Source organism: Saimiri boliviensis, chromosome 1 (assembly GCF_048565385.1).
Source record: "Saimiri boliviensis isolate mSaiBol1 chromosome 1, mSaiBol1.pri, whole genome shotgun sequence".
In the NCBI taxonomy this organism is placed as follows: Eukaryota; Metazoa; Chordata; class Mammalia; order Primates; family Cebidae; genus Saimiri; species Saimiri boliviensis.
Genome location: NC_133449.1, coordinates 207595279 through 207610202, shown reverse-complemented (window position 1 = coordinate 207610202; position 14924 = coordinate 207595279). Strand labels below are relative to the sequence as shown.

Genomic DNA, 14924 nt, shown 5'->3' with positions numbered 1-14924 from the left:
AATAAAAATAAAAAATGTTAAAATTTAATGGGATGCAACCAAAGCTAATACTTAGAGAAAATGCCTATATAAGAGAAGAAAAAAAAAAAGTCTATATAAGAGAAGAAAGAGCATGACATGGTGGCCTACACCTGTAGTCACAGCTGCTTGTGAAGCTTAAGCAAAAGGATCACTTAAGCCCAGGATTTTGAGGCTACAGTGAGCTATGACTATACTACTGCACTTCAGCCTGGGTGACAGAGCAAGATCCTAACTCAAGAAAAATAGGATGAAGAGTTAAAATCAGTTACCTAATCTTACACCACCATAAGATTAAAAAAAAAAAAAAAAACACCTAAATCCAAATCAAGAAGAAAAATAAGAATAATTAGAATGTGAATAAATAGAATATAAAATAGAAACAACAGAGAAAAATCAATGAAATAAAAAGCAGATTCTCAGTAAACATCAACAAAGCTGACAAACCTTTAGCTACATTGGCCAAGACAAAAGAGAGAGACCCCAGATTCATAAAGAGAGGAATGAAATAAGAAACATTACTACTGATTATAAGAAAACGAAAAATTATAAACAATTGTAGAGCAACGGTTAGAAACCTAGATGCAAAGGAAATATTCCTATCAAGACACAGCTGTAAACATTGGCTCAGGAAAAACAAAATAGAAAAATTGAATAGATCTACAACAAATATACAGCTTAATTAGGAATTTTTTTAAAACACACACACAACTTCCCATAAGAAAAAGTCAAGGCCACAAGGCTTCACCATTCTACCAAATGTTCTTTGCCAAATTTTCCCAGAAAATAAGAGGATATAATACTTCCATAATCATTTTTTTCTCTTTCTTACAATCCCCACTCCAATTCCCCATTTATTCTATTAGACCAGCATTACTTTGACATCAAATCCTGACCAAAAACAACAACAACAACAACAACAACAACAGCAACAAAAGAAAACTACAAAACAATATCCCTTTGGCTATAGATGTAAAGATTTTCAACAAAACACTAGCAAACTGAATCCAGCATATTAGAAAAATGATGGTAAACCTGATAAAGTGGGATTTTCCCATTAATGCAAAGTTAGTTCAATATATGAAATTAGGGTTAATCACTGTATTAATAAAATAAAGGATAAAAACCACATTATCATCAAAATGTCAAAAAAAGCATCTGACAAAGTCCAACACACTATTGTAATAAAAACACTCAAAGCTAGGAATAGAAAGCAACTTCCTCACACTGATAACTTTATATATGAAAAACCCTCAGTATACTTAATGATGAGAGCCTGAAATCTTTCCCATGATAAGGAACAAGACAAAGATGTCCACTTGTACTACTTCTATTCAGCATTGTATTGGAGGTGCTTGCCAGGTAAGTCAGACAAGAAAAGGAAATAAAAGTCATCCACATTGGAAATGAAGAAGTAAAACTATTCACAAGTGACATGATCTGGTATACATAAAAGTGTAAGGAATCCACACATGTACAAAACAAAATGCTACAGCTATAAAACGATTCATCAAGATTCAGCATACAAGACTGATAGGCAAATTGTATTTCCATATACTAGATATAAACATGCTTAAAATAAAAGAAAATCCAAAAGAAGTGAGCAAAAGAATTGCAAGAAATGAATATGGAAGTGGCAAAACATCACTGAAAGAAAGCAAAGGCCCAAATAAATGGTAACACATTACATGTCATGGATTCAGAGATTTAATATTGCTAATGTGGCAATAATCTCCTAATTGGAGATTAGGAGATATAAAATAAAACCTACAGATTCCTCACAACCCCTGTAAAATCCCAGCTGACAATTGCATAAATTGACAAGCTTATTCTAAAATTAAGATGGAAATGCAAGGAACCCACAATAGCCCAAACAATCTTGGGAAACAAAAAGTTTCAAGACTTATACTTCCTTTCTAAATCTAAAACCTACTACAAAGCTATGTGTGATACTGGAATAAGGATAGATATATAAATCAATGGTGTATAATTGAGAGTCCATAATTAAATTCATACATGTAGAGTCAATTAGGGTGGAATTTCTATTTTAGAAGAGGAAAATACTTAGAAATTAGTAACAACAGTTGCACAACTTTGTGGATATTTTTTAAGTGTACTAAACTGTTCACTTCAAAAGGAAAATTTTATGATATGTAAATTATATTGGTTTTCATTTTATAAAAGAAAAGTTGCATGTAAAGAAGCCAACTTTAACCCCACAATGACAAAAACAAAATAACTCTTTTGTTGTTGTTGTTGGGGATCTCAAAGACCATCACAGGTTCAATGATTCACTAGAAGGATTCAAAAGTCTCAGGATGCAGTCTCATTCATAGCTCTGACCTACAAAGCAAAAGCAGCAAAGGGAAAAGTTACATGGGCTAAAGTCAGAATGAAACCAGGTGCAAGTCAAGAATCTCCCCTACTGGAGTCAAACAGTACACATTTAATTCCTTCAACTTTAAAGTGTGACAACCTATGTGAACTGTCTTCTAACCAGTTAGGGAATGGTGAGAACATTACAAAAATCCAACTGCCAAGATGGCAGTCAAGAGCCAACCATGCAGATAGACCTTTTTCAGGCCTGGTATGTTAACACCTTTCTGCACACTGGTCCTTTATAAAATCATAAAAATTGGTTGTATTAGTCTGTTCTCATGCTGCTAATAAAGACATACCGAATACTGGGTAATTTATAAAGGAAAGAGACATAATTGACTCATGGTTCCACATGGCTGGGGAGGCCTCAAAATCATGGTGGAAGGTGAATGAGGAGCAAAGTCACATCTTACATGGCATCAGGCAAGAGAGAATGTGCAGGGGAACTTCCCTTTATAAAACCATCAGGTCTCATGAGACTTATTCACTGTCACATGAACAGCACAGGAAAAACCCACCCCCGTGATTCAATTACCTCACACCAAGTCCCTTCTACAACACATGGGAATTATGGGAGTTACAGTTCAAGATGAGGTTTGGGTGTGGACACAGCCAAACCATATAATTGGTTAAGCTAAACTGATCACAAATAAAAGAGAGAAGACCAAGAATGAATGACAGAGTGGACATCACAACAGCTCCTACAGACATTAAAATAACAATAAAGACCTTTATAAACAACTATATGCTAAAAATTTAACAACTTAGATGAAATAAATCCTTGAAAGATACAATTACTAAAATGACTCAAAGAAGAACTTTTAAAATCTGAATTTCTGGATATCTATACATGTAACTGAATTAGTAATTTTTAAAACTTGCCAAAAGGAAAAGTACAGGCTCAGATAGTTTACTGATGAATTACACTAAACACTTAAAGAAGTAACTCCAATATATATCAGTTTGGGTTAAATTAAAATACAGACAACATAAGTAATTTATACAGGGTAAATTTAATATAGATAATTATTAACTATAGCAGGGGATTGAGTAACAAGATATTATTTAGTAAAATGTAAAGAGAATTATAAAGCATATAGGAATAGCAGCTATAAAGAACAGCTGCTTCCCTTAGGACTGAAATATAGCACCCAGGGAATCCCTTACTGCTCCCCCAACTCAAACTGAGACCCAGATCTTGTTGATGACAGCACAGCCCTGGTGTGGTGACTGCCTGCATTTACCCACCACCCTTAATGGTATTGGTGTCCACCTTGCCTAAGACAATAGTTACTGCCACTTGACCCCTATGACTTCATTGAATTTCAGAACTTATTTCAATGGCAGCATTCCATACAATCCTATCTATCTTAAAAAGAAAGCAGGCACAGAGCTCTTTATTATGCCAATTTTTCTCTAATTGATGTATCCCTCAATACTGTAGTGACAAAAGTGTCTTCTAGGCCCTTTCATGGACCATAACTGGGTAAGTTGGGGAGAAGATGATGCAAGCTACACATGAAAAATCGAGTCGACATCCCCTCCTCCCTAGGTACTTGAATTCCTTCCTACACACCATGCCAGGGCATTTTGAGATCTCCGCCTCATTAACTTTAAGCTACTGTTAGGTCCAAGTTTCAATAAACCAATCATGTAAACTGTTAGAGCCATCTCCAGTGCATGTGCTCACACATTAAAACTGTTATCTCTAGCAGGTGAGACGATACCAATGAATTCAGAAGAATCCAATGTTTTATTTTGCCCATCTGGATCTACTAACTCACAGACTCCATTCTCACACACTTCTCCAGGGTTCTGCCAATACATTAGTAAAGCTTTAATATTATTTCTGTGTATAAGTTCTTTGCTCCTGGGTCTCAGTGTGTACCTCTTGCCGTGGAGCATACTGAGAATTTACTCTAATTATGGATCTAGTGGCTACAGGAGTGGCTGTAGTATATCTTAAGAAGAATAGGCATTCCTTTTCAAGACCTCCAGGTGAACTTCTCACAGATGTTTCAAGGAAGGAACTACCAGCCTCCTCAGCTACCAGAGGGCAAGCTCTTCTATCAACAAAGGAGGCTCAGAATAACTTAGGGAATCAAAAATGTCAGTTTCATCTGCTCCTCCTCAGATGTCCTCATTCCAAGTTTCAGGACCTATTTTTTTTTTTTTTTTTTTTTTTTACAAATCAACACCCTATCTTTCACGTGGGTAATTTGGTGAGACTGTGAATTCAACTGTCATTATAACTCATCAACCCATATTGTGTTTAATTTCCAGAAATATCACGTCTGTGATATTAAAAAAAAAAAAGTGCCAATTCATTTTAGGGATTCCATGGGAGCCCTCAAGTTCTCAGGCCATGACCTGAGCTGAGTTAACAGACCTTGTCATTTGCTTCGTGTGAGTAGGAAGGGCACTCAAAATTATTCATCAACAGTGGAATCCTTATAGTTACCATTACTACCGTAAGGTCAAGTTCTGCAGCCACCTGGGTTCCCAACATACTTGCTTCAATTGGCACTGCACCCCAGTCAAGCACAGGTGACAGCTTTATTAAATACGGTACCACTACTTGACAAGAATTACTGTGATCCACCTTCTGTTGGCAAAAGGATCAGCACTTCACTCAAGACTACAGGTGTGATAAAACCAATCCCCAAACTCCATCTTTATGGGTATATTTACTGGGATTACTACTACCAATTCCATACCTGTCTAATACCAATTTCCCACTTCCCGAGCCCCTACCCGCCAAATTATTTTTAAAAAAACTCTGATTCCATCCCAGAATGCTGGAGAGATTGATTTGAGTAATATTAAAACTCCGGGCTCCCGCACAGCCGGCTCTGCCTGCCTTACTCTTTCTCCATTGCAATTCCCTTGTCTTGATCAATCTGCTGTCCAGGCAGCGGGCGAGGTAAACCCATTGGGCGGCTAAACGTTGATGGAACAGAGCCCCGAGAAGTCAGACAGCAGCCTCAGGCTGGGCCACCGCCGGGCGTCCTCAGCCATCCCCCCCTCCCGCCTCCTCGGGGGGCGGCCCTCGCCACAACAAACCACGTCCTTCAGGCTCACCTTGACAGATGACCAGGATGCAGTGGAAAACCATGAAGCAGCGGATGTTCTTACAGCACTCACAGCAGGGGCTGGCCACACAGCCCACCCCGCAGGGCTGCTCCCAACTGTCGTCGGCTTCTCCGGAATCGGGGGGCTGGACTTTTTTACTTTTTCGGAAACCGCCGAATCTTATCAAGGCCCTTGGAAATAGTTTCAGATACGGGCGTGGTTTCCGGGACTTCCGGGACTTGGAGGACTTGGAGGACTTGGAGGACTTCGAGGATTCCCTGGCCTTCAAGTCCTTCGCGGGCCGGGCCCGCGCAACCCACGACTCCACTCTCCCTAGGGCCGCATCCCGGCCCTCAGAGCGCCGGGGGACGCCTTCGTGCATGGCTCCCCCTGCGCGGCTCCCGCGAACAGCGCAAGTGTCCTCGGCAGCCCGCCCGGCCTCGGCCGGCCCAACCTGGCGTGGGCGTCGGAGCGCTCAGTGGCCGCAGGGGGCGCCTGCAGCGGAAGCCGCGGAGGGAACGTTTCTCTCGGGGCGGGAGGCAGACGTCCTCGCGGGAGGTCGGCAGTTGAGAACTTCCGAGGCTGGTTTCCTTCTTTTCTTCCACGTGCTGGGGGAAGGGAGGCGGAAAAAAAAAGCTAAAATTTTAACTGCTGACACAGACAAGGGGCACTAGAGTAATTTTGATGGAAGTCGAAGAATGCTAGCACTTATTTATTAAATAATACTCACTAGGAAGCATGGGAAAAAAAAAAAAAAGACGGAACTGTCTGTTCCCCAGTTTCTCCAGACTTGCTTTTTTGTGGTGGCTTTCCAACTGGGCGAGCTCACTAGAAACAACCTGAAAATTGAGAGCAGAAGACCACAGTGAAAGATTTGGAGGCACAAAGATCAGAAATCAGTGTCCCAATGAGTGTCCTTAAGTGAAGTGTTTTACACAAATAAATTATTGTTCTAGAAACTCTATCCCAGCTCAAGAACACATTGTTATTTTCCACCTTAATGGGGGCATGAGAACCAGAGGATTATTATTTCAGGTTTAAAAACTTTATCGGAGAGAATGAATTTAAGCGTAGTAGGATATGAAGCATTTTTTTTTTTTTTTTTTTAATGAAAATGCAACTTCTTACTGGTTTTCTTTTCTTAGGCTGATATATAACCTCTTTAGGCCAAGTATATGTGGAGGATGACTTTCCAGGAAAGACAGCACTAGACAATTTAACTCTTTAACAAGATTTTATGCTGCTCCCTCCAATAGTCCTGGCCTGGGAAGAAAGAACGAAGAATCACTGACCTGAAGCCTGAGCTTGACTCTGCATTGCTTCATGATAAGTTAAAAAAAAAAAAAAAGGAATCCTAGGAGGTAGGAAAGACAGTGGGAAGTTATGGGGCTTATTCTTGTGCTTCAATACCAGAATAGATACTACTTGGGTGCAGAGAGGAATAGGTAACAATTCTTATTACTGTGCATCAATACCAGAATCCATACTGCTTGGGTGCAGAGAGGAAAAGACAACTCCATTAATAATGAAGAGTACTGGGAATTTTGCTTCTACCCAGAATATAGAAAGCCAAATAAATTGTAGTCTTTTGTTGGAGTGGGGACTCCAACAATAACAACAAAAACAAAGCTGGATAATAAGAAAAAAAAATACTTCTTTTTCATCAGAGAACTGCATTTCTATAGCTATGGTTGCTATAAAGCAACTAGGCAAATTGATTCTAAAGAGCAACAAGCACATCAGAAAGAGGACGGGGTACACTAATCATTTTACTTTTCAAAGGGCCCAGAAGGAAAAAAGAGCAGTCATAAAAGAAGATAGAAACACCTGAAATTTTAATGAATTCTTAAAAGCCAAGGGAAGACTAGCTTAACAGTTTAGAAACCCTAGAAGCCTAAGAAACAAGGGGGATCTACACCCACTTACCAAATTTTTGCTTAACAGAAAAAAGCATTTGATGGTGGTAGACTGTCACTGAGAAAGAAGAAGGGATGCTTACCCTTCCACCTCCACTGACCCTTCTGCTGTACAAAGCAAAAGGAGTTTGCCTCTGGGATTGAGGCAGGAAACTCTCTTGCCCTCCAGTCTGTGACAAAGGTTATCTGTTACAGAAGAAAAAATCCTTGGAGGAGCAGCAAACCATCCTGTCCCATGGCCTACCTTAAGATGACTGGCTGCCACCAGAGGGAGGGATAGAAATAAAAATAATCTGCCAAAAAGAGAGGAGTAAGAACTTTATTTCTTCCCAAGAACCCTATTAAAACAAGGCGAAGCCCAAACCTTCAGGTTCAGGCATTCAGGGCCTATCCAAAAATTGAGGCTGGACCAGGGGCAACCTAGCCTCTGCCTCAATGAGGAGTTTTGCATGAGTGAGAAAGCAATAACACTCCACCATTACAGGGGAGTCGAGAGAGCAGAGGGAAACTCTACCCGTGGAGAAAGCATACAGGACATGCTGAAAGCTGAGGGTGGAGTGGAAACACTGACAAACATACCTTCAACATTCTTTAATTAGGATATTTTTATTACATAATATAGGACATTGTCATCCAGCTACAAAAATTGTAGTTCAGGTATTTAAGTAGAAATTGTGGATATTTGTTTGCCTTTCTCATTTAACCTTAGTAAACATTGCACTTAATTTCATGTTGGCTACCTTTATGATAGTGCCATGTATGATAGAATTTCGTGGTATGGATTTACTATAATTTATTTAACCTCTTTCTTTTATTTCGATGGCTACTGGATTGGCACAGTGGCTCACACCTGTAATCCCAGCATGAGGCCAAGGCAGCAGATCACGAGGTGTGGAGTTTGAGACCAGTCTGGCCAACATGATGAAATCCTGTCTCTACTATAAATACAAAAATTAGCTGTGCATGGTGGCACAAGCCTGTCATCCCAGTTACCCAGGAGGCTGAGGCAGGAGAATTGCTTGAACCCAGGAGGTGGAGCTTGCAGTGAGCCAAGATCACACTATTGTACTCCAGCCTGGGCAGCAGAGTGAATCTCTCTCTCAAAAAACAAACAAACAAACAAACTTCTAAAGCTTCATGAGGTAGCTTCAGAGACAACAAAATACCCTGATGGGGAGAGAGCTAGAATCAAAAGTAGAATATTTAGATGCCCAGAAATGGCTCCCTAACTGACACCTTTATAGAAACAGAGGGCATTCAGGAGAAACTGGGAGACCTGGGATCTTACAATTAAGAAATGTGTGAACATTGAAATAAACATGATATGGTTTGGCTGTGTCCCTACCCAAATCTCATCTTAAATTCCCATGTGCCATGGGAGACAATTCAATCATGGGGGCAGTTTCCCTGGTACTATTTTCATGGTAGTGAATAAGTCTCATGAGATCTAATGGTTTTATATGAGGTTTCTGCTTTCACTTCTCTCTCTTACTTCTCTCTCTTACTTACTGCCACCATGTAGGAAGTACCTTTTGCCTTCCACCATGATTGTGAGGCGTCCCTAGCCACATGGAACTATAAGTCCATTCAACCACTTTTGTAAATTACCCAGTCTCAGGTATGTTTTTATCAGCAGTGTAAAAACAGATTAATGCAGTAAATTAGTACCAGTAGAGTGGGGTACTGCTGAAAAGATACCCAAAAATGCGGAAGCAACTTTGGAACTGGGTAACAGCAGAGGTTGGAACAATTTGGAGAGTTCAGAAGAAGACAGAAAAACATGGGAAACTTTGAAACTCCCTAGAGACTTGTTGAATGGCTTTGACCAAAATGCTGATAATGATATGGACAATGAAATCCTGGCTGAGGTGCTATCAGTTGGAAATGAGGAAATTGTTGACAACTGGAGCAAAGGTGATGCTTCTTATGTTTTAGCAAAGAGACTGGTGACATTTTGCCCCTGCACTAGAGATTTGAACTTGAAAGACGTGATTTAGGATATCTGGCAGAAATTTCTAAGTGCAAGCCATTCAAGATGTGACTTGAGTGCTATTAAAGGCATTCAGTTTTAAAAGGGAAACAGAGCATAAAAGTTTGGAAAATTTGCAGCCTGACAATGTGATAGGAAAGCAAATCCCATTTTCTGAGGGAAAATTTAAGCCAGCTGCAGAAATTTGCAAAAGTAGTGAGAAGTCAAATGTTAATCACCAAGACAATGTGGAAAATATCTCCAGGGCCTGTCAGAGACCTTTGTGGCAGCCCCTTCCATCACAGGCCCAAAGATTTAGGAGGAAGAAATGGTTTTGTGGGCTGGGCCTAGGGTCCCTATGCTGTCAGCAATCTAGGGACTTGGTGCCCTGTGTCCCAGCTGCTCCAGCCATGATTAAAAGTGGCCAAGATACAGCTCAGGCTGCTGCTTCAGAGGGTGGGAGCCTCAAGCCTTAGAAGCTTCCATGTAGTGTTAAGCCTATGGATGCACAGAAGTCAATAATTGAGGTTTGGGAACCTCTGCCTAGATTTCAGAGGATATATGGAAAGGCCTGGATGCCCAGACAGAAGTTTGCTGTTAGGGGGAGGGCCCTCATGGAGAATCTTTGCTAGGGCAGCGTGCAAGGAAAATGTGGGGTTGGAGCTCCCACACAGAGTCCCTACTGAGGCACTGCCTATTGGACCCATAAGAAGAGGGCTACCAGCTTCCAGACCCTAGAATGGTAGATCTACCAAGAGCATGCACCATGTGCCCGGAAAAGCCACAGCCACTCAATGCCAGTCCATAAAAGTAGCCAGGAGGGGAGCTATACTCTGCAAAGCTATAGGGGCAGAGTTGCCTAAAGCTGTGGGAGCCTACCTCTTGTATCAGCATGACCTGGATGTGAGACTTGGAGTCAACAGAGATCATTTTGGAGCTTTAAGATTTGACTACCCCACTGGATTTCAGACTTGCATGGGGCCTGTAGCTCCTTTGTTTTGGCCAATTTCTCCCATTTGGATTGACTGTATTTACCCAATGCCTTTACCCTCATTGTATCTAGGAAGTAACTAACTTGCTTTTGATTTTACAGACGCATGGGTGAAAGGGACTTGCCTTGTTGCAGATAAGTCTTTGAACTGTGGGCTTTTGAGTTAATGCTGAAAAGAGTTAAGATGTTAGGATACTGTTGGGAAGGCATGATTGGTTTTAAAACATGAGGACATGAAATTTGGGAGGGGCCAAGGGTGGAATGATATGATTTGGCTACACCCAAATCTCATCTTGAATTCCCATGTGTTCTGGGAGGGAGCCAGTGGAAGATAATTGAATCATGAGGGCAGTTTTCCCCATACTATTCTTGTGGTAGCGAATAAGTCTCATGAGACCTGATATTTTTACAAAGGGTTTCCACTTTCACTTCTCTCTCATTTTCTCTTGCTGCTGCTATGTAAAAAGTGCCTTTTGCCTTTCACCATGATTGTGAGGCCTGTCCAGCCACGTGGAACTGTGAGTCCATTAAACCTACTTTTCTTCCTAGTCTCAGGTATATCTTTATCAGCAGCATGAAAATGAACTAATACAAAACAAGAAACTATTTTTACTCATTAGGTAGTGAAGCCTAGAAATGTAGTGTGTAAAACTGTAGAGTGGATTGAAGTTGAAGATATTAGATCATATAAGAAGTCAATAAATGAAGTGATAAACACGTGAATGAGAAAACTAATGATGAAGAGAATCTTTAGAAGTATATTTCTGTTAGAGTAATTTTTTAAAAAAATGTTATTTAAAGCCATTTATAATGATTGCTAAGTGGCATGCTAAACTTTTTAAAGTGAGTAAAGCATTAAAAAATAAACAAGTGTTTTTGAAGAGAAATTCTTCTGACACTTGTTAAAACAGTAATGAAGACTTTACTGAAGACTATTGAAATATAGGGGAGAAACTGTGCTCAAATAGTGAATATGACAAAAATGAGCAAGGACTTATAAGCTAAAGAGCAACTGAGGGTGTCAGTGGATGGAAAATTATTAACAGGAGATAGCAAAGATAGAGGAATTCTTGCTAAATGGACTTAACAGGATTCTTGCTAAAGGCAGGCCAAGGACTTAGATATCAAGGGTGTGGGATGAGGAACTTGATCAGATATGAAGGCTGATCAGACAGTGAGGGTCTGATGACTTAGCAGGATTCTTTGCTAAGTCTGAATTAAACAGGCTGAAGACAGAGCACAAGGATGATGCCTACACAGAAAGAGGGCTCAATAGAGTCTGTTTAAAGTTTGATTAAAGCATCTTTCTTGGTATGTATATTTAATGGTTTGCTTTGTGCACTGTTAACATTTGGCTTATGGTACGTGAAATAAATATATTTTGATATACAGGCAATTTTGAAGATAATACCTTAACAAGTTTTGAAAATAACATGTCTCACTGATGTGTTGAAAAGCTTATAAGCCAAATATAAAATTTATTGAATAAAGCTCGTCAGCAATGCCACTGCTAACACCTGCATAGCAGTAAGGAAGAATGGACAGCAAAGGGGGTCAGCAAAGTGTACTTAAGAGGTTTGGGGTGCTAGAGTGAGTCACAGGGTGGTCATGTTAAGGACTGGTCAGAACTTGTGAACTATGCATGTCTTTGTCACAGTCGATGCATTTTCAAAACATATTAAGAGCTTGGAGAGTTACTGTTGGATCAGTTTGCATGTATCAGGGTACAAGACCTACAGATATATGGGTCCTAAGGAATAGATGTTAAAAGAGACTGACTTTAAGAGATCGATGTGGTCTGTAGTCACGTTTTCTTTGGGTAAGTTTATCTGATTTGCCAGTGCATTTTGCAAGTTGTGGTTTCTGTCAATATCCTTAGCTCACCCTTATAAATTAGCTGCCAGTAGGCTTTCCCTTTTCCTCTATTTTAGCAGAGGTACTAATGTTTTAAAAGATTTAATTTGCTGCCATCTAGAGGGCATATACTTTTATTCTTAGACTAAGTCTAAAAGAAATGGATTTCGACATTTAAAATAGATTTCATCTTCTGTTACTTTTGTTACTTATTTTCTACCACAGGAGTATTTTTCAGCATAATTGTTTGGACTGGGATTCAGAACCAGGACTTCCCAAGGACTCTAAAAGGAGATAAAATGGGGAGGTTTTATTTTGAAAGAAAACAAATTGCAGAGAGGTGGCTTCATTGCTACGTAGGAAAAAGTTTATTTATAATGTGGAATAATTCTACTTTTTATTATGCTATATTTCTGTTCCAGAATGGGATATTAGCTTACCTTAGGAAAAGCCATATTAAAATGTTTATATTTCTTTCCTAAAACGAAGAATATAACTGATCTCCAAGTTAAATTTAAATTTCTCTGCTTTTAGAGACAAAAAAAATTCCTTGCAGTTTTGAAGTCGGAGAATTTCTCCCATTTAATATGTGGTAATTTGTATTTTTCAAAGATGGCTGCAATAATATAACCTACCCCTCATGTTCTTTCATGATGTGACATTGATAGCTCCCCATCAATAGGTGGCATCTGTGTATCTTCCCCTTGAGTCTGGGCTGGCTTGTGACTACAGCCAGAGTGATGCTTTCTGCCTTCTGAGGCTAGGTCATAAAGCAATTTGAGACCCACCACCCTCAACTAAAAATATATCACATAAGTTCAAAAATAATTTTTTTAAAATTGTGACAAGGACATGACAAGCTAAGAATTGTGTTCACATACAGAAGTAGATGGAAATAAAAGATTTCTCTCGGTTCTAATCATCCCTAATTATTCTTAATACTTTCACCTGAAAATTCAATTAGGTCATTTGTCAATTTTGTTGAAAGCAAAACATTGGAAATCGCCAAACCTGAAAAAAATATTTTTGATTATTACTACCATTCATCATTTCAACACTAACACCACCATTTAATACAGTTCCTTTGTTTGGCATAGGAACATTTATGCATTTAGTGAAAATTGCACAGTAAGATCCTGAGTGAGTAAGAGGCATACCTGACATTGGACTGTGGAAAAGAAAGTTTGTGAAAAGAGAGAGGAAAACAAGCATGACACACTGGCATGACCCCTCCTCCAGCCACAAGTTCTCAACCACAGTACACATGGAGTTCAAGTTCAGAAAACTGATTTCCTTCAAGTAGTCCACAAATTTCAAAATGTTCATGTTCCAAGTTTATGCCACTGTATTCGCTTATTTTATTCTTAAAACAATGCCATGAAGTAGCTGCTTTTCATCTCATTTACAAATGAGAACATTTAGACAAAGATAATGTTACATTATTTGCCAAAGTTTGCAAACTTACTGACTGGCAGAGCCAGGATATATATCCAAGTCATTTCTAAAGCCCACATTCTTCAGCATTATTCAGTGTGCCCCTCAACATACTAAAAATACAAACCACACGTATTAGTCTTCTCAGGACAGTATAACAAAGGACCACAGACTAGATGGCTGAAACAACAGAAATTTATTTCTCTTCTTCTGGAGACTGTCAAGTCCAAGATTCAGGTGCCCACATAATCTGTTTCTCGTGAGGCCTCTCTTCCTGGCTTGCAGATGTCCATCTTCTCACTGTGTCTTCACATGGCCATTTGTGAACGTGAAGAATAAAGAGATCGGTATATACACATGAAGAATAAAGAGATCTGTTTCTCTTCCTCTTCTTATAAATCCAAAAGTCCCGGTGAATTAAGACACCCCCTTCCCCCTGCTTATGACCTTATTTAACCTTAATTACCTCTTAAAAGTCTTGTTCCCAAGTATCATCACACTGTAGGTAAGGCCTTAAACATTTTAATTGGAGGTTGGGGATACACAAACATTCAGTCCATAAAACTACATATCAGAATAAAAGAAAAGTTAGGAAGAAAATAATGGATGTTAAGTGAAATACAGGAAATTATAACTGTCAGGAAAGAAGACACAGCCACAAATCAGCATCTTTCTTTCCCGGTTCTTGCTCTGAGCTCTCATCTGTCCTATTGTCCCAAGAAAAAAACTAAAAAAAAAGGTACAATGAGTGTCTTTTCGGAGATGGAAACCCGGAATCAATGTAATTGCAAATCATGGATGATGTCTTCCTTTACTCACAAGGAAAGAAGTGGATTGGCTCCTGGCCATATTTTTTCCCTCAAATAGGAAATGGCCATTTCATTTACATTTCTCTGAGTTCTAATTTACATTTCTCTGAGTTCTTAACAATCTGTTCAAAAAAAAAAAAAAAAAAAAACTTCAAAAAGTTTATTTTAAAGTGCCAGTAATCTTTAAAATTTAATATTTGAGTAGCAAATTAAACTAAGCTCTCATTTGGAGCAATATTTTTTTTTTCTGCACCACAGTAAAAGATAATTTGGTTTTGGAATGAGAATCTTCAGATTCATGCTTCCATTAATTTCTGAATCTGTGTTTTGATTCATGCATTTATTTAATGGCATTGGTTAACCAGCCCAGAACCTTGGCTAGAACTGTACTATGAATCCAGGGTACTCCAAAGTAATATAGCATCTCTAGGGAAATCATCTTACTGTATAAAATACTAACCTTACGAGCATAAAGAAACTCG

At 39.2% G+C, this 14924-nt stretch overlaps 1 protein-coding gene across 2 annotated transcripts in view; it reads right to left on the bottom strand.

Moving 5' to 3' along the window:
* The window catches only part of SLCO6A1 (solute carrier organic anion transporter family member 6A1), a 92177-nt gene extending 86475 nt beyond the window's left edge, over positions 1-5702 (bottom strand). For both annotated transcript variants that reach the window (XM_003920939.3, XM_010340122.2), the window contains exon 1: positions 5479-5702. In XM_003920939.3, coding sequence (XP_003920988.2) covers positions 5479-5512 — 34 coding nt within the window. In that variant the 5' untranslated portion in view covers positions 5513-5702. The remainder of the gene's footprint in view (positions 1-5478) is intronic.
* Between the last annotated feature and the right edge of the window lie 9222 nt (positions 5703-14924).